General features: G+C 39.2%; 3 protein-coding genes across 3 annotated transcripts in view; 2 read left to right on the top strand and 1 right to left on the bottom strand.

Moving 5' to 3' along the window:
- Positions 1-4,802: 4,802 nt before the first annotated feature.
- On the bottom strand, positions 4,803-14,217 carry rab5ab (RAB5A, member RAS oncogene family, b). The gene is made up of 6 exons (XM_082550304.1): positions 14,041-14,217; positions 11,999-12,215; positions 11,017-11,168; positions 8,990-9,112; positions 8,652-8,745; positions 4,803-6,728 (listed from the first exon to the last, which is right to left on the bottom strand). Exons 2-6 carry the CDS (start codon positions 12,162-12,164, stop codon positions 6,613-6,615), a joined length of 651 nt encoding a protein of 216 aa, XP_082406430.1. The 5' UTR covers positions 12,165-12,215; positions 14,041-14,217; the 3' UTR covers positions 4,803-6,612.
- A 107-nt stretch (positions 14,218-14,324) lies between these two features.
- On the top strand, positions 14,325-25,945 carry efhb (EF-hand domain family, member B). The gene is made up of 13 exons (XM_082550299.1): positions 14,325-14,759; positions 14,881-14,940; positions 15,197-15,340; positions 17,537-17,714; positions 18,220-18,330; positions 18,447-18,576; positions 18,704-18,781; positions 18,896-18,963; positions 19,068-19,222; positions 19,549-19,756; positions 19,903-20,115; positions 20,435-20,616; positions 23,820-25,945. The coding sequence occupies exons 1-13, from the start codon at positions 14,697-14,699 to the stop codon at positions 23,964-23,966; spliced, it is 1,737 nt and encodes a 578-aa protein (XP_082406425.1). The 5' UTR covers positions 14,325-14,696; the 3' UTR covers positions 23,967-25,945.
- The window catches only part of satb1b (SATB homeobox 1b), a 104,523-nt gene continuing 101,730 nt past the window's right edge, over positions 23,895-26,687 (top strand). The window contains exon 1 of the mRNA XM_082550297.1: positions 23,895-23,915. The gene's annotated coding sequence lies outside the window, so the exon portion shown is untranslated. The remainder of the gene's footprint in view (positions 23,916-26,687) is intronic.

The following is a 26,687-nucleotide window of genomic DNA, read 5'->3' as shown; positions in this document are numbered from 1 at the left end:
AATAAAATTTCCAGAATCATCTGGTGGGCTTGATTGACAGTGGAAGGTCAGGAGTGAGAATCTCCCAGTGGAAAGATTGCAATCACAAACTGTGGTCAATATTCATTTTATGTTTGAACTTTTTATCAAAGGGCTCGGCTTTAACTTTCTGGATGAAGTGTATCGACAGCTTTTCCAGTGAAGCAGAATGTGACATGGTGACTCACATTCTGGCCCAACGTTTGTTTGAAGATTTTCTGGCAAAGCTCGAGGCTTCACTGCGACAAGAGCAGAATGCCACTCATCTTTGTCGGTAATGGTGTTTTTAAACATGACAAGAAACAGAAAACGTCAATAATTTCTAATGATGAGAATAACACTCAAAGATTATTAGAAGGTTAAGCTTTAAAATATAAGAAGCTTTAAAATATATGTGTTGTAAAAAAAAGTAATTTCTTAAATTGTATTTATCTATATCGACAGTTTTGTTCAAGTGAATTTGTGCCAGTGGAAACTGCAATTTCACTACCAAGTCCCTTCAATAGCAGTTATACAGACATTGATCGAATAAACAATCAGACTTCATCAGCAGACGGAGTTCCTCCAGTTGTCATAGATTTATAGACAACCACTTTCCGTTGGCTGATGAGGATGCAAAATTAAAAAATCATTTTTGTTTTCTTTTTCTAAATCAATACTTGAGTTGAAGCATTTCAGTGAGGTAAATAAGGTTTAGTGCCGCGCACTGACTCTAGAAATGAAGAGAAAGCCCAAAAGAAGCAGAAAAAAAGAACATAATTTTGTTTTTTTACGGATGCAGTTTTCAACTTATAACAACTATGAAATGTATTCTTGAATAAAAATATTTCACCGCATAAACGGATTTATTGATAGATGTAGACAATACGCCTGTTGCATGACCAGTCCAGTTTGTTGTCCACCCACAGCCCGTGGTACTCGTACGTGTTGACCACCTCCACCTCCTCTTCCTCTATCTGAACTGGCAGTGGACCTGCTCTGGACCTCCCGAAGTCCACAACCAGTTCCTTGGTCTTTGAGGTGTTGAGTTGCAGGTGGTTGGTGTGACTCCATGTGACAAAGTTCCTCACCAGACTCCTGTACTCCTCTTCTTGATCATCCCAGATACACCCCATGATGGCTGTGTCGTCTGCAAACTTCTGAATATGGCATAATTCAGAGTTGTAGCAGAAGTCAGAGGTGTACAGGGTGAAGAGGGGACAGCACAGTTCCCTGTGGTGCTCCTGTGCTGCTGACCACAGCCTGACGTACTGTGGTCTGTCGGTGAGGTAGTTTGAGATCCAAGCGACCAGGCAGGGGTCCACCTGCATCCTGTTTAGTTTTTCCCGAAGCAGACAGGGCCGGATGGTATTAAAGGCACTTGAAAATTCAAGAAACAGGATCCTGACTGTGCCTTTTCCCTTGTCCAGGTGTGAGTGGGCTCTATGTAGGAAGGCATCCTCCACTTGTCTGCCTGCATGTCTTTTTTGTATTTGGGATTCTAGTCTATTCTTTAAGTTCTACTTTTCCACGCTGTTGGACTCAATTCTGCTGCCAACACTATGGACAAGTCACTTTCTTGCCCATCTTCTGAAAGCCAATCGAAAGATGAACCACCTCTTACTTATCTTATACATTAGTTGAGTAAATAATTTACTACATGAAGTAAAATACATAACTAGTGTATAATTAGTATGCTAGAAATGACATAAGTAGTGTGAATCATTTGGTTTATCCACATTTTTAACATGAGTTCAGACAGAGCACATCATAACAGCTTGGCACTATTTTGTACTTATGTATTTATCTATTATTCTTTTCTTTTCTTTTAATATCTGTTGATGCAACTGATTGTACAGTAAAATATTTTTAAATGACAATTTGCTTAAAATTCCTTCAGACACCTTTGAGGATATGCAAAAATGTGGCTGTGCTTTGTTCTACCTCCTGCAGGAGTATCTTAAAATATACATTGTTTCAAATTTTACTACAATTGGAGAAACAGTGCTTCTGAGAACGTCTGACAGTTCAGTGGACTGACAAGACTTTATAGAAATACTGTGAGCAAACTCTTTCTCCATGATGTTGTAGTGAAAGTTGAAATCTTTAAATGACTGACTTTGTACCAATAGGGAATGATTTGTAATTTTGTGCAATCAACCTCTTATCACAGCGCTGTCAAGTTGAGGAGCATCATCAAGTTCTCCAAGAGGTTTTTTGCCACTTTAGCCTCCAATTTAATTGGATATTTATCCCTGTATTATACAGCCTTACCACTCTTCTCTCTATCTGCCGCTCCGTGCCTCTGCAGTGTGTGGGCAGAACTCGATGAACAAGCTGTTAATAAGGTTTTAAGAACTGTAATTTGAGTCCTATCCAAACGTGATCAGGCTGAGAGTTCACATGACTCATCTATGTGGACTTTAAGGATAGAGATTGTTGAAGTGTCAGGATGTCATCGAGCAAGATGCTGAGAGAAGAGGCTGAAGATGGGAATATATACTGAAGCACGGGCCTGGAAGTGACAAGAAGTGAGCTCAAGTGAGAAAATTCGGTTGGATGGTGGTGCGAATGGATGGGTGTAGACCAAAACTCAAAGCTCAAGTGTGACAAATTGGAGGTGTGAAATTTAATATGTGTGTACAAAACAAGCTGTTGACCTCAGTAGACTACATTTGAACTCACCGGTCACTTTAGTAGGTGCACCTGTTCAACAGCTTAGTGACGCAGATATCTAATCAGCCAATCACATGGCAGTAATTCAATGCCTTTAGGCCTGTAGACTTGCTCAAGTTTAACCTAGGCATCAGATGGGGGTAGAAATGTGATTTAAGGGACTTTTAGAGTGGCATAGTTTCTGGTGCCAGACGGCTCATCTGAGGATTTCAGAAAATGTTGATCTACTGGGATTTTCCCATGCATACCATCTCTAGGGTTTACAGAAAATGGCCCAAAAAAGAGAAAATATTCAGTGTGCGTTAGTTCTCTGGGTGAAAATATCTTGTGGATGTCAGAGGTCAGACATGGACTTCTTCAACTGATAGCAAGTAACCTAAGGTATGTACATTTGGATGGTAGGATCAGAATTTGGTGTAAATATTGGGGATGCTCGTGTTGGGGATATTTTCTTGGCACACTTGGAACCCCTTAGTACCAAAAGAGCATCATTTCACCTACGTGAGTATTGTTGCTGACCATGTCTATGCCTTTATGAACACAGTGGTGGCTCATATCGTCCAAACCTTGGTGCTTGAACATGACAGTGAGTTCACTGTACTCAAATGGTTTCCACATTCAGCAGATCTCAGTCTAATAAGAGTACCGTTAGGATGTGGTGGAACAGGGGTTCATGGATGTGCAGCTGACAAATCTGCAACAACTGTATGATGATCTCATGTCAAGAAGGACCAAAATCTCCGAAGAATGTTTCCAACACTTTGCTGAATCTATGCTATAAAGAATTAAGGCAAACGAAGAACCAGCATGGCATTAGCAAAGTGTAGCTAATGAATGGACTGATGAGTGCATGAGCACTTTTCCTGGTAATATTAACCATATAGTAAAAGCCACATACACATAACCAGTCACTTTAAAGCTTTTTAAAGATGCAGCATTCACACAGCAATGACGCATCAAAATGTATCACTTTATCATTTTGACTTGCAGCCTGAAGAAGCTGCAAGTCATTCTGCCGCTAGATTGAAATTGCAATTAAACTTAACTAAGATCAGTTTAATAATTTGTGATTTTAATGACTGAGACTTTGATGCTGACCTGTACTACAGAATATATAAACCAGGATATCTCAGCATTATTTATTTATTTATTTTACCTTTTCTATGTCAAGTGATTTGTGGGTCACTGCAAAGAAGGAAGATGCACAGCTAAATTCACAGGAATTTTTAACTTATATAGTAATCATTTATATCCACTATACGGAATAATAATTATTGCATATTTAGAATAATTATATGAGTAATATGTACAGTATACAAGTGATTTCATACAAGCAGGAGCTTACTCACTTGATCCTGGGAGGAGATGCAAATTCCTTGGAAGGTGTGTCGGGAAGGCCATCAGGACTCTGCCACCTCAAATATGTCACTGCTTGCTGTGCTGACCTTGTGAATGAGGGAACAGCTGAAAGTAATTTTTAGTATATATGGTGTCTATAAGAAAAAATATGAATGTTAGTGTCAGTAATGTTTATATAGGTGTATTTTTACACATGTGCATGTTGTACTACAAAAACCAAACAAAGCTGATGGCATATGCAAACAAGGAGCCAAATGCTTTGGCCACAGAGGTGTGGACTTTAAATGGTTTAGATAATGCAGAACACTGGTCAGGTCTTCTGGCACATTTGTGTCTCCATAACATCCAGCATTCAGTATTTTAATTTCACAAAATTACCTGCAAAGTTGATATTCTACCCATCATTTTAATCTTGACAGCTTGTGTTTAGTTTATTTGGCATGCTAGAAAACAATTACCTGGTAATTATACGCAACTTTAACTAACTCTTCTACAATGGGAGGGGTGTAATGTCAGTTCTGTTTGACATCAAGCTAAGATAGGCCAAAGAGGTTATTGTGATTGGTCTGATTTGCCTGTTTATTAGGATTACACAGACCGTTATGAGTTATTAAGTATTTTATATAGATCCAGTCATTTTTGTTGAGATTCCTTATGACTCAATGTGACATGTGGCCAAATTGGACATTTTGCATCATATACTCACGAGGATATGGGCCTGACATGCAGTGTCCGACTGCTCCGCATATCACAACATGTTCAGAGCAAAAAGCTGTACAACAGACCTCTTTATTGGATTTATTAAGTTGTATTCAGACACTCAAAATGATCAGCCCATCACTAGTAATGCTGTTTTTACATCATTAAAATTCATTGAGCTGTAAGAGAGACCACCAGTTAGGTTAATTATGCTACTTCCTTATAGCCATAAGGTTAGCAAGTCCAATACAGTCCATCATATAAAATCGAAGGGCAGTCATCAATAATTAAAACATGATCAACACTGTGCAATGCAATAAAAGTTCCTTTCAAACACGACCATGGACCATTTCTGAGAAAAGTAACAAGACACCAGAGAGGGATTTTGTTAATAACACTACATATACCTAAAAAGACCACCACTGCTTAACATTTGACCAGTTTGTGACAAGGTCTAGAATGTAAATAAAAGAAGAAAAAAAATGCAGACCTATACTGAACTGTACAATTGTTCGGCATCTCTAGATAAATTTCCTGGTGAGCTTGCGAGCTCTGCAAGCTGTACTAAAGGAAGAAGACAACATTGCGACATTGCACCCTATAACAACATTAGAGTTTTTCGTTTTTTCCCCCCCACAGACTCGTGACATGGGGTGATAGTCCAATTTTCTGTTTGTATGCTGTCTGAATTTTTAAAACCACGCCCCTCCGTTCATCTACATTACCCAAACTGATGCAGGTTGACTACTGGCCTGAATGGAAACAGAGCAGGTTAGATAAGCTGAAAGTTTAAACATATCGCTAGTCATACATTCAAGTCTTTGCAAAACAGAATGTTCGGCACTCTTACGGTTTCCTGTTGATTTCTCTCTCTATGTCACTCCAAGTTTTTACTATGACACTGTGATGACAACATAAGAGCCTTCTTTAGGTCAAATTTTAGGTCAAACTCCACATTTTCGGCACCACGAAGGCTTGTTGTTGGGTATGATGTACAGAAATCTGACAAGCGTTGCTCTATGCATGGTTGCACATACTCAGGAGTCACATGTTTATAAAGACAGTTTCTTTTTTCCTTCTTCTTCTTCATGCTAGAATTTATTCAAACACCAAACAGTACCCAAATTTATTTTCCACAGTCTCCCCTAAATGAAGTCCTGGAGGGATGCATCTTCTTGTGTAACAGATGTGAAGAGGGAGGGAAGGGTTGTTGGTTTGCACGATAATCATTTCCTGGCACCACTGAGACACCCAAGTGGCTCACAACAAACAGTCTGAGAATCCAGGCACCTCAAGATGGGGACAATTTGTTTTTTTCCAAATAGTGAGCACAGAAAAAAAAAAAAAAAAAAAAACCCAACCAAAAAGAAAAGATTAACACACATACGCACGCGCGCGCGCACGCACACACACACACACATGGGCAACAAGAAGCCGACCCTGCCAAGTGGCAACACCTTCTCATCAGAAACTCATACAAAACATAATCACACGCTCACGGGTTTTTCGCTCGCTCATCTTTCTTAACCAGGGTTAGTCTTCCAAGTGAATATGAGATAAAAATGTGTTTTTCTTTTTTTGTCTTTTTTTTTCCTTTAGGCGTTGTAGTGATACATGCATCCATTATACTGATATACACTTCTTAAAAAAAGTTTAAAAAAAGAAAAAAGAGAGAGAACATAAAAAAAAAAAAAAAAAAAAGTATTAGAAATGCAGCTATACAGAGTCTTTTAGCTATTCCAGGGGAGTGAGGTTGAAGTCAGGTCTGACGTCAGAAAGCCAAGAAGCCCGATGTCCAGATGTTGTTCAGGTGAGAAGGAAGGGAGGAGCCAGAAGGAGGAGAGTGCATTTGTGTGGGGAGCATGAGCAGGAAGAGCTGGGTTAGTTAGCGCAGCATGGGCGGCTGGTGGGCTGAGCAGTCTCTGTCAGGTCCACTCCCCGGTTCCGTCCGGTGCTGGCTCCGGTCACTTGAGGCTCATTCTTGGGTAGTTTCTTTGCTGCAGTGAGAAAGACAGCGGATCAGTAATGCACCTACAGAAATTTTAGACAAGCAAAGACCACAACCTGACAGGTGATTACATCAAAAATTATTTGAAGAGTAACTTCAAATAAGCCCATTATTTTTGATACATTTTAGATAATACCTAATAATTTTTTCCAGTTGTAATTTTAGCTTTCAGAGATATATTTGAGATAAAATGTCTTTCATGTTCGAGTCGGTTTTGCAATAATGCTGTCACGACCTCCCTCTCTGTTTTTGCCCCTCCACAAAAGTCCAAATTTCCTTCCCAAAGCAGCGTGTCAGGGTGAAGAACCATTATGAGAAGTCGCTTTGAGATATTAATTAACTTACTAAGCAAATAATATGAGCCCTAAAATGTATTTTTGAAAACCCCTGAAAAGTATCTAGCACTGATTTCTGGCACAGCCTATATGTCTGTGTGAACAGTCACACCCCAACTGTTGCAACAATGCTAATGTCAGGGCAGGAATGCAGCTAACAGCTCTTACCAGCCATGCAGACATGACTGGTATTGTTTTTACTCTGTGAGTCATTGTCTCATCATGGCCACATGTGAAAACCACCTTTGTGCTAGTTCTTACAATAGGTCTCTAAGTACTTTGGCGGGTGTTAATTTGTCCAGGGATAGATTTTGTCAACACGATGTCATAACTTGCCATGACCTAGTCATGACACTTTAGAGGAGTGTGGCTAGGATCAAAATGAAGGTTTAGTCGGAAGATAGGTGTGGCCCCACACCTCAGTGGCGCTCTCACAGCCAAATGGTTTCCATTTTTTCCCCCTCCCTTTTATAAAGACTGATCCGCTTATAGTCTTCTCAAATACTTTCTGATAATATATTATTTTGCCTATTAAATGTTTAGAATTTCTCACACAGTGTGTGTCCATCATCAGTTAAAACATCTGGATGAAAAAGCAAAAAGCACTTCCACAGAACTGAGAGCAACTAATCAAGACCTTTCGCAATTTAAAAATAACTTGACAGCGCTCTCTGGTGGACAAACTGTGTACTGCCTCAGTGATTACGCCTCAAACTGCATTTTACAGTGCCAGCTGGCACACCACATTCTGCAAGACATTCCACCGAGTAGACTAAATAAATACAAAACTCAACTAAATATAGTTAAGCTTTCAGAAGCTGCATCACAGTCCCGACTGCATCTCTCAAACTTCCTTCAGCAACATGAAAGCTTAGCCGCGCGTCAACTCTCTGAGACCAAAACTAGATTCAGATTACAATATCTGTTCAAATGCAACATTACTCGAGGTTGCTGACAAAGTTTCAACAATCGGGGATAAAGATGGACGACTGAGTGAGCACTATACAACATATAATTTCAGAACCTGATGGATTAACTGCTATGGACCTAGTTGCAAACATCCCGCGTTACAAGTATCCACCATTTATCTGTGAATACATGAGTCATTTAGCAGCTGCTAACAAACCACACAGTTCACTTTAAAACCCGCCGGTTCTTGCTAACACTCTGCAGCGGCTTTTTTTCACTGATCCAGCTCATTAATGACAGATGATCACCTGCATATAAATACTGCACACACTCATTTAATATTTGCCAGGTTTATGGATTGAAGCCAACCGACTGCCCAGTAGTGCATTCCGGTAGCCTAATATTACACAACCTGCACTCAAATGCACACTTGGATGAAGGCAGTAAGAGCCTCTTGTGCACTTTATCATACAAATGCACACCCTGAGATGAATCCTACAATATTATATTTACACAACACGACAGGTGCACAGCCACTATCATTTCCTGTTAGTAAGGATACTTCAGAGACATTTCAGTGTGCTTAAATACTACAGCTAGTGACTGGCTCTGAAGGTCACGAGCAGCATTTCACTTCATATTTGAAGTCCTGCGGCGGAGACACTTACCAATGGCCATGAAAATCTCATTCACATTCATAGAGGTCTTCGCTGATGTTTCCATGAAAAGCAAGCTGTTGTCATCTGCGTATGACTGTGCATCCTGTGAAGGTTACACCAAAATTATTAGTTTTTCATAGTTTGAACTGACAAAGCAAGGAAGCAGCAGAGAAAGCCAAGTAGGCATGTTCCAAGCAGAGGATGTTTTTCTCTCGGCAGATTATTAACGACAATTATTCCAAGAATTATTTACTGTTAGCTTCAACAAATCCTGCCACAAAGTCTACTTTATTTGAAGATGACTTTGCGGCTCTGCGCACATCTTGAAGTTAATTAAGAAGACAAACCTGGAAGTCCAGTGCTCTCTTGTTTGCGAGATCAGCCTTGTTCCCAGCCAGGGCTATTACGATATTTGGACTGGCTTGTCTCTGAAGCTCTTTAACCCAATTCTTTGCCCGTACAAATGACTCCTGGAAAACAGATCAGGGAGGGGTAAGTGGAGGGGCTCAATTAGTGAAAATAGCAATAAGGCCTGTGTGATGGACGATAACAGGGAGACTTTCCCATGATGTCCGATTTGTCTATCTTTTAAAAAAAGTTCCAGGGGACACAATCATTATAGTGATGCTTTTGATGAGATATTACAGTAAACATCACAGTGTGCAGAGGCTGTACTACAATGACTTATGCAGCACAATAAACAAATGTTGCATTCAGCCCGATCTCTTTAAAACAGGGATGTCCAACTCCAGGCCTCAAGGGCCAGTGTCCTGCAGGTTTTAGATGTCACCCTGGGTCAACACACCTGAATCAAATGATTAGTTCATTACCAGGCCTCTGAAGAACTTCAAGACATGTTGAGGAGGTCATTTAACCATTTAAATCAGCTGTGTTGGATCAAGGACACATCTAAAACCTGCAGGACACCAGCCCTCGAGGCCTGGAGTTCGACCACCTGTGCTTTAAAAGATTACCACCTTTAATAATAATAAAGAAATGTCAAAGCGCTTTATAGCTTTCTGTGCTTTGCTTTTATTAAAAGATAAGGGGAACGACTACTGACTTTGTCACTAAAGTAAAACCTACAGGAGAGAATAATGCTGACTTTAAACTCTGCTCTGTTCTATATTCGATTTGACTTGTATTAGCTTTTACACAAGAATGACTCACACCTATCCACATACATACAGTAGATGAAAGGAAAAATAATCTCTCTACATCCACATTTTAGTCATGCAGGCCAGGAAGCAATGCAACTTTCAGGTAATATGATATGTACGATAAAACTAGATTAGCTGCTCTCTTACTGGCAGCTGTTTCATTTATTTATCAGTTTGTTTAAAATGCTATCTATCGTGCTTTTCCCTTTTTCTCTCATTGGATATTGTTATGCTGGATCTCCACAGTACACACAAAAATCGACATCGACATTTGTGAAAGTAATCCCTGTGAGCCCAAATCTCAGACTTCAGGCTACTCTCTTTCAGCCACTCTGTTCTACTCTTGGCCCTGTATGTTGTCAGTATTAATCAGCCTTATGGTCACATCAGGCCCACAGCTCTGACTGAACACAAACTCCACCCACCTGCTGTTAGAACATTTTGTTTACAAGGACTGAGAATTGTTTGAGATTCATTTTTTAATTTTCTTCCATATTTTTTGTTAGAATTCTTCCATTTTTAAGGTTAACGTTTTCCACCTAATGTCCAACTTTCTGTTTGAATTTGGTATTCTGCTTTTGCTTGGCTGTCACAGCACTTTGTAAACTCTGCATTTACAGGTGCTACACAACTTAAGTTCTTATTGTTAAAGGGCGGAGGAAGCAAGTTAAAAGAGCTCGTCTCAGCTGAGACTAGACAAGAGCTGAGAGGTTACACCCACTAATGTCCAGCAGAAGGTAAACAAGGAGGATCTGGAACTATGAATCACACAAAGCTACTCTGAGTTAAGAATAGGAGCATGAAGCTGGAAATTAGCATAATAGGTTCCCTCTAGGGCTGTTGAAGCAGACAAACATTGGAAACAGGACAAATCGTTAACCTGCACACTGTCTACATATTAAACAGAGAATAATATGTTCTCTTTGTCATGAAAATATGCTGACATATAACGCGTCCCTGACAATGCCCCCGGGAGACATCTAAGGTCTAAGCACTGTCTGCAAAACATTGTCTGTTGAGTGATGAGTCATTTCTTAATGTGTCAGGATACCAAAATAAGGTTCTGTTTTTAGCTTAACCACTGCTTAGAAATATTAAGGTGGAAAGCCCCACTACTTCCTCATCTTCGACAACAAAGTTGTTTGAGCTAGCAAAGGTAAATGAAAACAGGTGTGCCAACAGCTACACAGACATAAGCCTGGAATCTGACCAACCTCATTTGTAATATCATAGACCACGATGGCTGCCTGTGCACCCCTGTAGTACATGGGAGCCAGACTGTGGTAGCGCTCCTGACCGGCCGTGTCCCAGATCTCAAACTTGACTGTTGTGTCGTCCAAACATACCGTCTGAGTCAGGAAGGCAGCTGCAGGGGTACAAAGCAGACAGACCAGTGACAAGTGGGTCTTTAAATACTGAGCTACACAAATGTGTTTCAGTCAAGGTGACATGGCCCAATGTTGGAAACCAAAGGAATGACTTTGGGGATGACATTAAACATCCAAAATCAAAATGGGTGTGATTTGCTCAAAGGCACTTTTAAACCACATGTTAAACCTTAGTTTGAAAACTATGCTCTGTTTTAACTGAAATGAGAACTGTGAATAACACTTAAATGTTGTTTTTACCCAATCAGCTAATGCCAGCAGACCACTGACTGTAAAGGACTTTTTTTTTTATCTTAACACACAGCCTTGGACACAGACTAGTAGTGGTGGAATGGCAGGATGATTGGATTATTTTCAGTAGTGAGTACAGTAAAGGTGTCACCTGGCGCTGAGGGTGAGATTATCAAGATAACCAAAACGCAGTAACCTAATGGACCAAAATATTTGCATAGCTGCTTGTTCTAATAAGGCATTTTTATATTGACAATTCCTCACATTCCCCCTTTTCCCAACTGAATCTCATACTGGCTACATGCTCTTTTGAGGAGTTCCAGTTTCCCCTGGTGATACTTTCTCTGTTTTACTCCAACACACCTTGATGATTCTATAGCCTTACTTCTTAAATGAACTTTAGGCTCTGGGACTATGACTCTTAGTACAGCTATCTGCATGTAGCCGTTATGTTATCTAGCATAACATTTAGTAAATATTCCATTATGTGGTTTACTGGAAGTCTCAGAGATGGCCTGTTCACAGAGCAAAAACAAACACGCCAACACTGACTTATGATGACGTAAGGATTACGTACCTCCAATTGTGCTCTCTTGGAATTCATGAAACTGACCCTTAACGAAACGAAGTACAAGGCTTGACTTTCCCACCGCGGACTCTCCTAAAAGCACGAGTTTGAACTGGCAAATCTTGTTGCCTGCGTTTGGCCCATTGGGTCGCGTGGCTCCGCCTCTACTTGCCATGTCACACTGTCTGGTCTCGTCCCCGGGATGTGAAAAACTGTAGAAAAACACCTGAGCAGGAGAAAGAAAATAAAGCAAGGTGTCATTATAAAAGAAGATCTTATTAACTGATACAAAAATGAAAGATAATAAGAATTTATGTGGTAATTTTGCCTTTGCAAAACATTTAGTCCCTGCAAAAACCAAAGTGCCAGTTCAGGGTTTTTCCTGTATTTAATACACTTTGGGGAGAGGACAAAATCTCTGGAAGCCACCAAAGTAAAATAAAAACAAAAAAAGAAAAAGAAAAAGAAAAAGGGAAATGCATCCCCCTGGTTAAGTAATGTAACATGCTCATTTTATCAATACACAGACCAACTGTCAACCCTAAAAGGCAGATTGTGAACCAGGACAAACCCTGCAATTGATCAGTGTTTTAAATTATTCAGCTTTAGCCTTTGGTTAATGACCCACACCACTATTCCTAAATCTAAAAATACCGCTTTTAGAACTCTTCATAAAAAGCTCCTGGAAACTACTTTTTTAAATGCATAGAGATGCGTATAGAGCTGCGTATCAGGGCAATTGATATTTGATCTGTTAAATTTTATAATGTTGTTTTAACTATATTTCTTTTAAAATAAGAAGTCCAAATCCAAAGGCAAAATGCCACGGCTAATCCCGTAAACATGAATGGAAACTTACTCTAGTTTGGTACAAATTGACACATTACACATAATTTCAAATTACCGGACTCTCATTCAGCTACAAACATTAGTTGGATGTCCGCTATAGTAACAAGCAGCAATACCAGATTTAAAGAGAGAGAGAGAGAGAGAGAGAGAGAGAGAGAAAACTTTGCCTGACAGCATGTTCAAAGTTTCGGAAACTGATGTCATACATATATTTATACTTGTGCCTCTAACGTTATTACCCTGTACCAGTTCAACAACAATTACAAATGGCAAGTTCAACAACTGTTCTGGCAGTGAAAACCCCAACACTCACACACAAACAACGTGTGTGTGTGTGTGGCTTCAACTACGTGAGGCAGACAGAAAGAGGACACATGTCCACCAGTCTGGACACATGTGTGGGAAAAAGTATTTGGGTCAATTTAGTGGTTTTGTTGTTTGTCTTTCATGATTTTGTAGTCAAACAAACAACAGCCACAACAACAGATTACCTCTGTAACCTAGACATTAACCATTTCCACCATCAAACTAAACACAGAACATCGCTCCAAAAATAATTGCTGTCAACTTCGAGCGTCGAAATCGCGTTACGACACAGAGATCACCACAAATAACTTGTTGTGTTGTTGCCGAGTGGATCGTTTTAGTTGGTAGCAACTGCTAGCGTTAGCAACATAGCTAGCTCATAAGTTCAAAATGCCTAGTCCAAAACCCAATCTGCGTTTGTTATAAAGCATGATTTCGCTTGATTAACGCTGGCGTGAGTGCGGGTAGCAGCATACCAATCAAGCTTATACGCACTAAATATGACACTTACATAAGTTCTGAAAATGCTCAAACTCAGATGATGGAGATTTGGGTGTGTACAGCTAGTGACAGCTAGCTAACGTTAGCTCCGTGACGGTGAATTAGTGAAGTAGCTTATCAAGCAGCGTTTGAAAGAGAACTGCAACTGTTTGTGAGAGTAAAAGTGGATTAATGCTAATGTGTGGGTGATCTAAACGTGATGATACCTTCAGATTTATCAGCAGAACAACGTTAACTAGGCTAAGTTGTACGGCCCTTCCAGTGTCGGCTAGCTAATGTTAGCTAGCCAAATAATAGGTACTGGGCAGGCTAACGTTGTTCAGCTGCGGCCGCATCGGGAGGAGCCCTCCAGATAGCCTACAGCTAGTCAGCTAAAGCTAATATTAGCTACTTACCTATCAAAAACAGGAGCGTAGTTAATGGTAAAGGTATCTCCAGGACAGTATTTGCAGTACTTCAACGTATGTTCACAGTGTGTCGAGTATCCAACCAGCTGCTGAAACGTTAGATTTCATAAGGCTCAGCGATCTCGCTCTCCCACTTCTTTCAACTTCCCTTTTCGCATTGTACGAAGGATGATGACAGATCGTATGACTGGAATTCACAATCCGCCTGCGTATCAGGGTGGCCAACCAATCACACGCCAGGATTCATACCAAATTTATTGAAATATGTCTGTCTCCAAAATAACAAAAGAGAGTATTTACATTTTTTTTTTTATCTTTAAGCTAGTGAGCTAAAAGCAGGGATTGCGGTTCAAGGTTAATGCCACTGACTCAAAGCAATAAATACATTAGACAATGTGTTTTATTTTGGACAAGTTAGTCATTCACATGGTCTCCCCATTGGTTATCACAATCTTTGATTCGCTTGAAAGGTATTTTAAACCAAACTAGAGTATTAAGTTGAATTGCTGAACTATGTTGCTAGGCAACGGTACTTAAACAGGTGCACAGCTCTGCGTCCGAGCACGACAGAAACCCGTTTGGCCTTAAAAACTTCCCATACCTAGTTAGAGACAAACTTTACAAAGGCTCTATCTAAATTCATTATGACTGACATTAACACGTCTAGCGAAGTGAAATGTACTGACAGAATCCGAAATATACCGAAAGTAAGTCTATTTTAAGATAGCTTATCCTGTGCTATCGTACTGCTATTGTATTGTTTTAGTAAAATAGACCTTTATTTCTCTAATATTAACCATAGTGAACTTTTTTTTTTCTTTAATGCAGGCCGGGAAATTAATACCTCCAGGAGACAGTGTCAAAATCTGCTTACGAGAAGTGGAAAGAGTGAGTTCATTTTTATGTGTTTAGACATGGCATTCAGAGCATCCGGAAGTGGGGATAATTGTTGGAAAGTATAACTTCCAAGTGAAACCCCCCCCCCCCCCCCCGAAAAATCACTTGAAGCTCTTTGGACGTCTCTATCTATTATCTCAGTTTAAAACAGTTGTTTTACATCTGTTGGGATTATTAATCAGATTTATTATTATTTTTAGACAAAATGTGTGAAATTGTGGGTTAACTCTTTCCCTGTAAATTTCAGCCCACGACTCCACCGGTGGTGAGGAAATTCCGCAATAGCAACCAGCCCGGACCAGGAACTATCCGAGTCCACACAGGGAAGGCAAATGACCCAGATGTTGGCAGCACTCTTGTTCATGGTGTCATCACCAAAGCACCCCTCACTGTGAGTATGAGCTTCCTGTGATTGTTAAAGGGACAACAGGGAAGGTTTTTAACTAAACTGAAATTTGATAGGTTGATATTTTGTTTAGATCATGACCAATGACTCATGTATTGCTCTGCTTGGTAGTGGATTTAAGGCTCATATAACTTAAATGGAATTGACACAATAAATGAAATGGCATTTATACAGTGCAGAAAATTAAATATAATATAGTATATAAAATTTTCTGGACACACTGTATATTTTTTATTCCATATATATGGAATTTATTTATTTTGTTTTGTTTATACTGCTGTACATCTTTGATGTATGGTAGTACTACAATTTCCTTCACTATTTTACAAAGTATGACTGTGCAATCACAATAAAAAGTTACACTTGAACTAGCACTTAAACTAGCACTTGCTACAAATAATATCCTGTATGTAACTGTGTACAACTGTACTGTTGTTTAAGTTGGACTTTGACTTTGACTTTAGTGACTTAAGTATGGAAGGAAGGAAGTCTCACCACCTTACAGTTGATAAAGTAGTAATAGATTTCATTTCAAGATTTGGAGGATGCTCATATGTGAATTTTTACCTTTTGTACATCAATTTATGATAAAAAAATGTCAAAAACATTGGCAAAAGTTCAAACTATCCTGGATTAAAATACAGTGAGGCTCTCACTTATTCTGTTTTTGTTATCCCTGTTAAGTTTGTGTTCAAATGTGTATGATTTACTTTTGTTTGTACTCTTCATGATTTATGACAAGCTTTAGAGTGCAGATATCAGATATAAGGCTACTTTTGTGCACATTCAAAACACACACATACAGTATACAGGACTGCGCTGTGCACATTGAAGAGAATGGCAACCTCAACATTGAAGTTTACCGGAAGCCCACACACACGGACCAGTACCTCCTCTTTGATTCCCATCACCCTCTGGAACACAAACTTGGGGTAATTAGGACCCTACACCACCGGGCAGAACATGTTCCCTCTAAGCCTGAAGGGAAAAAGAAGGAACACACACATGTAAAGGAAGCACTTAAAACATGCGGTTATCTTAATTGGGCGTTCTCTTTCGAGGATGCCAACATTCACATTTTGGACAGAGAGGACAGATGGTTTGAAAGAGGAGTGAAAGAAGCCATTTACGTCCCCTGTGAGCGACCATCTTTGAACAGAGGCGGTGGTTTACGACACCAACTGTCTGCCATCTATAATCCAGTTTTGAGATCCCTTCCCAGACGCCTTAACGCCCACTCACATCCTGGGCCATCTGACCTCAGGAAATCACATGATAGGGTGGGGCCAGGTTTCACAATGAGCTCACCCGAAACCCTGGCTGATTGTGACCCACACCCGCTTTCACACCTTGGCTCATGTGATTAGGTAGAGGATCATCAGGGGTCCTTTGTCCCTCTTTGGGGGGAAACTCCCACTGGGTTTAAATCTGGGACTCTCCACCATTTGACCCTTAGAACTGAAGAAGCTTCTCGGATGAGAGGTGAAACGTCTTCAAGCAACTTAAAGAAGTCCAGACCCTTTTCTTTCCAAGCTCCTTTGACTACAATGACCTGGATGACTGAGAACCTTCACAGACACACATACAGTATCTGTGTTTTGGGATGCTCTTTTGGACTTGAGCACATATCAACTGAGATTGATAATGATCAACAAATTATAAGGGATGGAAAATATTAATGTAGGATTACTTAGGAAATGATCAACAACACTTGAAAAAGCACTGGCTCACTACTTACTGGCTTTGTCGTAGAATGAAAAAGCCTAATATTGGACCTTCTCTTCCATTTTCCTTCTTTTCTGACCTGCCTGTGTGCACATGGCATTAGAGGCGAAGCGGTGCAAGAGGATGTATTTGTACGTTTGTATGTTGGAAGTAAAAACGATCTACCCCTGTCAGACGCATTTATTGTACTGCTGTATTATAGTGGTTTCCCTAAGTAAGTCATTTGCTTTTTTCATGATTTTATGTTACCCCTCAAATTGAATTTTCCTAAGAAGCAGACATTGATGATGGTTTTTCTATTTGCTTTCTGGAGTTTTCTCTGTATTCACATCTGTTTTGTGATGTCACCGTGTTTGGAAGCTGGTGCACAATGTTGCTTTGAGTAGAAAATTTAAAGTATACAATGACACATTTAGAATACTGACTGACAATAATCGTTTTACATCATTCCTACAGAGTGAAAGCTTGCTAAATCCATCCCCAAAGACCTTGTTCCAGCAGAAGTTACAAGAACTAAGTGAATCTGTATATGCCTCAAATAAGAAGGCTCCTCTAGGCAGATCATGTGTCCAACGTTCTGAACTCCCCCCATTGTGTAATGAGAAAACTACATTTGGCATAAAAACAGTAAAAGGTATGTATAACATTAAATAAGTCAAAAGCTAATAAAACAACAAGAAAGTTGGTTTAACCTCCTAAGACCGAAACTCATGGCATGCATTTTTAATTTCTCTTTGCTATTTGAGCTATTTGGGACCTGATGAATGTAAAAACAAAGGATTACGTGATTTTCTTTTATTTTTTTACCTGAGTTTTGTTTCTAAGAAAAATGTGATCCACATATGAGGACATTCACTTTAAATTTTGATAGAACAGTGGCAGTATAATGTCCTTGTAAGTGGATATCGGGCTCTTGTAGGGCAAAATTTAGTATTTTGGTCTAGACAACCCAAAATGTGATGTCCACATATGTGGACACCAGGTCCCAGGAGGCTAAGTTTGTAATGGTTGTGTGCTGTCATTGAAACATTTTAAAACTTTTACATTTTTTGTTTTACATTCTAAGTTTTCTTATATTTATATATTTTTCTTATATTTCTTTATATATTTTCTGACTATCTCCCGTTCCTTTCATCAAGGTTTGGGTGTGCGTGAGATTATTAACCCTGCAAAAACAGCACAGGAGGTAGAGAGGGAAGCTGAGGTGGCACATGATGCTTACATCCGTAGCCGTAATGCCTATTTTGTTGGTAAGAATGAAGAAAATCATACTATTGATGCTGTCTTTACTCTTTCCACTAACGGTCTATTTCTGGAATTCATTTCATCATTTTCACCACAGTGTGATTATCTTACTTTATTCCAGGTGAACAAATTAATAGAAATTATGACAGGACTCGTTACAGTAAAGACAGCAGGTTTGGGATCCTCACACCTCATTTCAACGATGGCCGTAATCTTGGCAAAACTCTTCATTGGCTGGGTGAATCACAGAAGTAAGCACCGAAATAAAGTGGCCATGCAGCAAATTCTTTTGTTTTTCCTTAACACTGCATATCTGCTCCTTGTCCTTCTAATTTAAAAAGTGAAAGCCAACTCGAATTGTTCATATTTTTTTCTTAGGTTTTACAATCCAGCTGCTTGGAAGAGATCTGGGAACAGAGAGAAGATAGCACAACAAATGGGCAAAACCATCGTCAAGTACTTTTTTTTTTTTTTTTTTTTTTTTAAACTGTCTGTAATGAAACATATGAGACCTGTAATTATCTCACTAAGATTTTATTAAATTTTCCCATTTCTTTTCATGTTCTTCAGGAGAGAAAAAACTTTGCCTGTTCTGCCTGATCACACGTTTGGAATGGTCTTACCACCGGATGATTTTGGTAAATTTTGTATAAAAATGTTCTCCCGCCTTACATACGGGAATATTTGGTGTGTCCTTAGAAAAAGCTTTTTCAGTTGAAGACAACAAATACTTCCTTTGCAGGCATTGGAGAGCTGATCTACTCCACAGGTCCAAGGCAGTACACGAGAGGCCCAGACAGACAGCGCAGCCTGGTGAATGCAGTGAGGCATCACCTCAAGAAGGTCAACTTTGAAAACTTCCCCTCCTTGCTAAAGGCATTCAGACATTATGACAAGGTATGAATAGACTCACAACAGGTTGCCAACTTGTGTTTGATAAGTCAAAGTGCTGGTAGTAAGGAAGTCAAGCTGTTGGTTTTAAGATAAAGCCAGTGATGTGTGACTCTGTGGTAAGATGATTTTCAAAGTAATAGAGCTTTAATTCTCATTTTGCAGACTTGTGTCACACTTCTAAACACATACCGAAGTCTGTATGGGTTCAAAGGGTTGTTATTTATGAAACTAGAAACCAGTACCAAATATTTTGCCCATTGCCTACAGATTCTACATGTTCAAAATGTGTTTATAGGGATTATGAATCTGTTTTTTATGTTAATTACCAGAAAGGAAAGGGGATGATTGACAAAGAGGACCTGCGTGCAGTGTGTCATCAGTTCCAGCTGAACGTCAGTGAGTCGGTCCTGGATGACCTGATGGACTACTGTGACACAGACAAGGACGGGTTTATCAACTTTCTGGAGTTTGCCAACTTTCTCAACTGGAAAGACAAAATGCCCATCAACATTCGAGAGCAGTGCATTATTGCAAATGGTAAGAAGAAGGCAATTTAATCTATCGGTTGATTTTATGCTTCATCACAGAACTAAAACTGCACTGATACCACCGACAATATGGAATGCCAAAAGACGACAGATTTAAGTAGTTTTTACATTTTGGTCTGATTAATTTATCTGCAGAGCGTCAAACCAGCTCAGCTCCAGGTGACATAGAAAGAGTGACAGCACAGCTTCATGCCTGTCGGTTGGTTGATCTTGAGGACTTGCAGCCTGTTGAGCCAGGCAGCTCACTGAAAACTCTTAGAAGCCTTAGGCAGACAAGGGCAGCCCCAGACCACTTCAGAACTACCTCCTCCCTCATCGGGGCTGCAGGCGCTGGTCGTTTCCCATCAGGTAAGTCAGGAGACTTTAAGCTGACAAATATGTTTTGCGCTATTAAAGCTGCTTCTCGCTTTGGACAAGATTAAGGAAGGAATATACCAGGAATCCACTGTCATTCACTTCTTCTTAAACACAGATCTTCCTCATGACACAGTTCAAATCACTGTCGTACCAACTCATCAAAACCAGCCATTTTTAATAAAATCAAATACATGAGATATTTTAGATTGTGCATATTTGAAAACATCCTTTTGTATTTTAGAAATGTTTTACGTAGTTTGCTTACTTTTTACTCCCTTCCCTGTACATCATCTGGTCTCTCTTTAAATAGATGGACGTACATACGGGATCCCATCTGTGCGCTCAGATCTTCCAGCTCCTCGCATTAAAAGAGTCAGTGACAAAAACAATTATGGCGATACATCCACAGCTGGAGATCTTCTACATCCATCAGTTCATGCCCTGCAAGGTGTTTATGAGGAACATTTCTTCTGTCCTCGCAGCAAGGAGGAGGTACAGCCTATAGATGAGACTGGGGTGGCACTGTCTATCTTTCAAATCTCACCATCTTTTATTATTTGTATGAAAAAGAACATTATTGTTATTATTATTTGCCAACAGAAACAATTTTACATTTTTTTTCTGACACAGAGGAAAAAAGTTATTACAGCATTGTGCTTTTGAAGTTAGGATAAGTGAGATAAGCGTTTAAAAAGTTATTACACTATAGGTCAGTTGATGCACAACAATGGGGTCTGTTCCATAAAATAAACACCACTGATGTGGGTAATCTCATTTACTGCATCAAAGTCTGGCCCATATAATGTATCTGCCTAAGAAAGGCTTATGTCTGAGTTTTTCTTTTTTCTTTGTTTTTTAAAGATCAATTCAGAATCTTTGCTGGCAGTAAGTCAAACTCATTCTCATGGATGCTGAACTCTGACCTCTGCCAGGGCTGCCTTTTGTCACTGATTCTGTTCAGTTTTTATGGACAGTTTTTGCTGGAGAGATTTCATGTCTTGGCTGGCTTAGGAATGACTTGGTGTCCCCCCACAATGGTGGAAGAATTACATGCATAAATACGTCTAAATGTGAAATTACTGAAGGCAGGGCTCTAGAGTGCGACCAGCAACCAAATTTTTCAATTTCGTGTGTACATTTGAAAGTACAGGTGGATAGAGAGAGGTGAGTAGCTGGAATAAAGCGATATCAATTCATTAAATCTTGAATCGAGTTTTAAATATAAATGTATTTTGCGGCAGAATCTCAGGTTAAAGCTCACAAAACTATTTGAACAACCACCAAACAGTAAATGAGAGCAGGTAAACGGATTCCACACAAAGATGTAAACACAGAGCTTGGACCCGACACATCAGAATCAGCTTTCTCTTTCTCGGCTTTCTCACCTGACAGCATGGACATGCCGTCGGGGCTGAAAGCCAACAGCTCGCTGATTCTGAAGCATCGGTCTGCTTTGTGTTTACGTCTTTTTTGTGCTAGATTCTGAGCTGCAGGTTTTGTCTCTCTCCAACCAAATTTACTGAACCAGCAGCAAAACAAGACCCAAACTACGCTTCACATTTAATAAATGTCGTCATGAATTCCCTCTTACCTTTGCTGTTTTGCTTTCACCACGATAAAAATCACGCTGTTGTTTTTAGTTTGTTTGTTTGTTGTTGTTTTTTTGGGGTTTTTTTTACTTAGGCTTTCTCATCAGAGGTCATTTAATTTCTGCTGTTCAATACTGAAGAAATTTAAACTTTTTAAAATTATGCAAAATATGCATAATTACTACTGCAGTATATTTTCAAGGTTATCTGCTAGAATCAGAATCAGAATCAGAATGGGGTTTATTGCCAAATGTTGAGCAGGTTTACAACATTAGGAAATTGCTGCGGTGCTTCAGTGCAAACAGTGTCATAAATAGCACTTAAATAGACATGGAAAAAAATAAAAGTAGGGATAAGAATTAAAAGTGCTACGTGGGAAGATATGTGCATGAGATATACATGAGATATATACATGAGAATAAGAATTAAGAGTGCTACGTTGAAAGATATAGCCAGATATAGCCAGGCCAGGAAAATCTCCTTCATGTTTTTCTGTGTTTTATCCTCAGTTACTTTGATACAAAGGCATCTGCTGCTGTGATGCTACACCTCTGATAAAGCCTCACATGTATCAGTACTGATAAATGATCAGAATTATAATATTTCTGACTGTCTGGGTAAAAATTAATCTAATCGAATCGGGACCTTGTAATTCGGAATCGAATGGATTATAGAAATCAGTGACGATGCCCAGCCTTAGTGAGTAGCCTAGGCCTGACAGAAGTGGATGTAGGTGTGGGTAATAAAAAAAGATGAAAAGAACTATTGATAACTTTTTTGTTAAGTTAAGGCCTGATCCGCCTGAAATTCATAGCCAGTGCTCTGACACGGAGCCATCAATCTCTGAACGCTGAAAAAGCACAGTGTATCCAGAAAACACATTATATGCTGCGATAAATGCACTGTCCAAGTGTCCCCTCTCCCCACTGCCTTTCAGTGACAGGCAGCAGCAAACAGGTCGTCAAAGGAGGCCAATGTGATGATTAAGTTTAACATTGTCTACAATATTGCCAAAGCATTTTAAGCACAAGCACTTTTTCAGTAACTTATCTTTCTTGTAGAACTGTGCTCCAAATAAAGAACTTTGTGTTGACAAGATTGTTAGTTAATCATTTGCAAATCAATATTGTCTGTATGGACAGAAAATTTCCCCCCCAAAAAGTGCGAAGTGTAAAACTGCGGTGTTAAGCGGTGCAGTTGAAAAATTTGGGTGCTCTTAAATTTTGTGCTGGTGCGCCTAAGAAAAGTCGCACCAGCACAACCGTGGCAACAAGTTAGTCTAGAGCCCTGGAAGGTGTAGAAATACAGTATAAAATGCAAATGAAATGGTGAAAGTAATCAGGAGTCCTTCCAGAGAGCTGAAAAATAAAGTCAGAACAGAAGTACCAGAAAGTGCAGTTCCTCTAAGACCACTTAAGGCTGGCTTCAGAAGTGTGTCAGCTCCTCTAGAATCTCATGTTTAAAGTAGAGCAGATATAAACCATTTTGGTGTCCACAGCTAATTTCCCGCTTTATTAGAACATTTTTAAAAATAACTAGTTTAAACTGTAAACGCCAAATGTAGGAATAATTAAGCGCATGGCTGCTCTGAGTGTCACGTAGGTGCCAAGACACTCTTCTAACCTCAATTAATTCAAGTTACTGAACAAGACTGTCCAAGAGGTCTCCACTCATGGGTTAAATTGAAGCAAGAATTTTTTATGTTAGCACTAATTAACAATCTGTGGATGCAGCTTACTAAGTCAGGTTGGTAGCCTTAGCTAATAGCGTAGCCCCCCCTCACTCTTGTCCATTTACGAGCCATTCTGGTTCCAAACACATAACCAAAGATTCAACAAACAAAATACCAACCCCAATCCGTCAAAGTTACCGTCTATAGTCCAGTCCAGTCTTTTATACATATTATGGTCTTTCTGTTATCAGCCTGCCAGATTTAAAAATATTTTACCATAGAGAGTTGGGGGCTGCCAGACTCCATTTATGAAAGAATAACAGAGCGATGACAGTGATGAGTAAGAAATGGCAGACAACAGTGTGCCTGAGCAGCTTCACTGCTTGACTTCATTGCTTGAATCTTTCTTACTGTTACTGACATATTTCTTACAGATTGCAACAATCTTCAGGAATGCTGGTGTGAATATTTCGGAGGAGACGTTTGAGGAAGCCTGGGAACTCGCGTCAATGAAGCAACCGACCAGGGAGGTTTGTGTGGAGAATTTCCGCAACGTTCTCAGGGAAATAAAAGCAATGTAATACCGAAGGGTTTTTTTTTTTTTAACACTAACAATTTTCCTCATCCATAGAAGTTTGTCCTTCTCACAAAAATTTGTTTTAGTTTGTTAGGAAAGCTTTTTTTAAACCACCATTCTCATAATTCTCACAGCTTATTGTCAGCTAAAGTCTTTTTTAAGAGCAGGAAAGAACGCTGTTTGCATTTCCTCTGTCTTTGCAACAGGGGAACTTGCAGTGCATAGGCTGTTTAAATGATTTCAGAGTCAGCTATGAAAGATCTGCATTGATATGAAAATATTCCAAAGAGACTGAGTTAAATTTGAATCCTTTCTGTGCTGCTACAGTCTTCAACAAAACAAAAACTACTGCTGATGAAAACTGCATCTTCTACACAATCGCGTGTTATATATTTTATGGATAAAGATCTACTTACCTGAATTAAAATTAAAATGTAAAAATATATAAAAAGGACGCAAGAAATGAAACTGTTTTTAAAAATCTTGACCTATTTTTTGGATTAAGGCTTTGTAGGTTGCTGCCTTTTATGTTATTTAATGAATTTGCTGGAAGCCACTTAACAGTTTCTGGCAGAACACCCATTCAAAAAGGAGGTTATGTGAAGAGACATACTGCACTTGCTGTGGTATTTTATTTTTTTCACTATATGGAATTATTTCTTGCGTCATTGAATTGGTCGTATGCAATGTTACGCTGAAGACCTGAGATGTTCTTTGAAGCTCTATTTTCATCACTGGGAACAGCAACAAACAACTTATCTCCTTTATGCATCAGAGCAGATTTTACAGCTATTAAGCACATTTTTTACTTTAGGCACTCTTGAGATTTCCTCAGAGAGCACACACAGGTGTACTTTTTCATACCAAACATCACAGATTTTTGGGTCCCATTCAAAACTTGTTTTGATCTATAGTTTGTTTATCTTGCCTGAATATCGTGTCTGTATCAGTATAACAAAAGTGCACACACACAAATGAATATCAGAGAAATTGTGATGCTGAGTGGCATAAACAGTTTTAATCAAAAATACTTCATTGTTCAATTAATTTGTTTTGATTTTTGTTTTAAAAACACTGATCATGTTTTGGGCTTCGTATGAAGTTGATGTCACCCATCATTAATAGGAACAGCACATTTGCCACGTCAGCATTTCAGTATTATGTCAAAAGTTTGTAGTGATGTTTCTATCCACTGATCAGAGTGTTCAGGTGCTTCAGTATTTCAGTCCCTGGACCCTTCATGTGCTGACGTGACTACTACATTGCAACTTGCTCCTAGTAGTTGCCAACCCTCTCAAATGGCAGCAGTATATGAATAAGTGAATGAAAATCAAGTTTAGTGTTTTTAGGCGTGCTTTGTTTGAGCAAACATTTTCTGTTTATTGGAAACAACATGCCATCCTTTGTTGGCATATAATAAGTTCAGTTATGATTAAAATGCAGCTGTCAGTAAATACTAAGTATGTTCTCTGAATCTTATCTCTTTTTTTCTGTCTAGAAGTAGTATTAACTTTGATTTCCACACATATTTATCCCGTAATTCTATTAATCAACCTTATAATGAGACTCTGACAGAGACAGCACAATGAATCTGAAGCGTCCTGGAGCTGGGACACATGCAAACATACAAATACACATTAAATAAAGCATGAGGAATTGTTTGCAATCTGCTTCGCTAACCAGATTAATGAACTAGTTGGCGTCTAGCCTGGACTGATTCACACGTCAGAACATACAAAAAAACAATAAAATAACTAATAAAAACATTAGCTTTTGTATATTCACCACTTGTTTATGTTTTCTTGTTAATTTCCATTAAAGTGAGTGATGCACAGGCATGTTAAATTGTTTAATGTACTCTCACCATATCCATGAGCATATTGACACGTACTAAGCTAACCACACTCATTTAATCCCATTATGACTCGGTGAGATGCTTGACTGGAACTATAAAAAAAAATAAAAAATCCCCCCCCCCACGCAAACTTCCGCAGACCCCGCGTATTACCATGCAGGAAAATTAGACTAATCCTCAGCGTGTTTCATTATGCATGAATTAGCGGACGCTAATGACAGAATCCTCTCTGTTTGTCAGATATGTTGTCAACATTAATAATACTGCAGCAAGCTTTAACAGAATTGGATGACACGCAACATTCACGAGCCTGTCAAATGTGATGTCTTCGACAAGTGACACATTGCTGGCAGTGACTGTGGGCACAAACACAAGCTAAGGTGGAGAATTTTATGGCAGAATTAGTCATTCTTGCTTGGAGCAAAACGATACTATTATAACTATTTTCATTTTGTACAAGATTTGTGTTATGCTCTCTTTGGCCCATCAAGAACTGGCTTCAACTTTGTCGCTGGCAGCCATCTACTAGAACATATGTCCCTTTCTGCTTGCTACAGAAAGTGGATTTTCTTCCCTGATGCTTTTTTTTTATCACTAACAGAATTCCGGTATTAGTTGAATACCAGAATACAGATCTAATATTAACAAAGTTTTCTCTTGGCCTTTATAATAGTCACTTGTGGGAAAAACTATTCTGCAGTGCTCCACAAAGTACCAAAGTACTCCACAAATTTGGCACTGCATGTCTGCACAAGTATTCAAAACCTACTTTAGCAACAATTTAACCACTAACAGGTGGGATTTCAATGTGTTGTTCTAGTTGCTGATGAAGCTGCAAGCAGAAATGAATAAAGAAAAAGAAATGCTAAA

The sequence above is a fragment of the Aulonocara stuartgranti genome (assembly GCF_965226115.1).
Source record: "Aulonocara stuartgranti genome assembly, chromosome: 11".
In the NCBI taxonomy this organism is placed as follows: domain Eukaryota; kingdom Metazoa; phylum Chordata; class Actinopteri; order Cichliformes; family Cichlidae; genus Aulonocara; species Aulonocara stuartgranti.
This window is presented reverse-complemented; position numbering and strand designations above follow the sequence as displayed.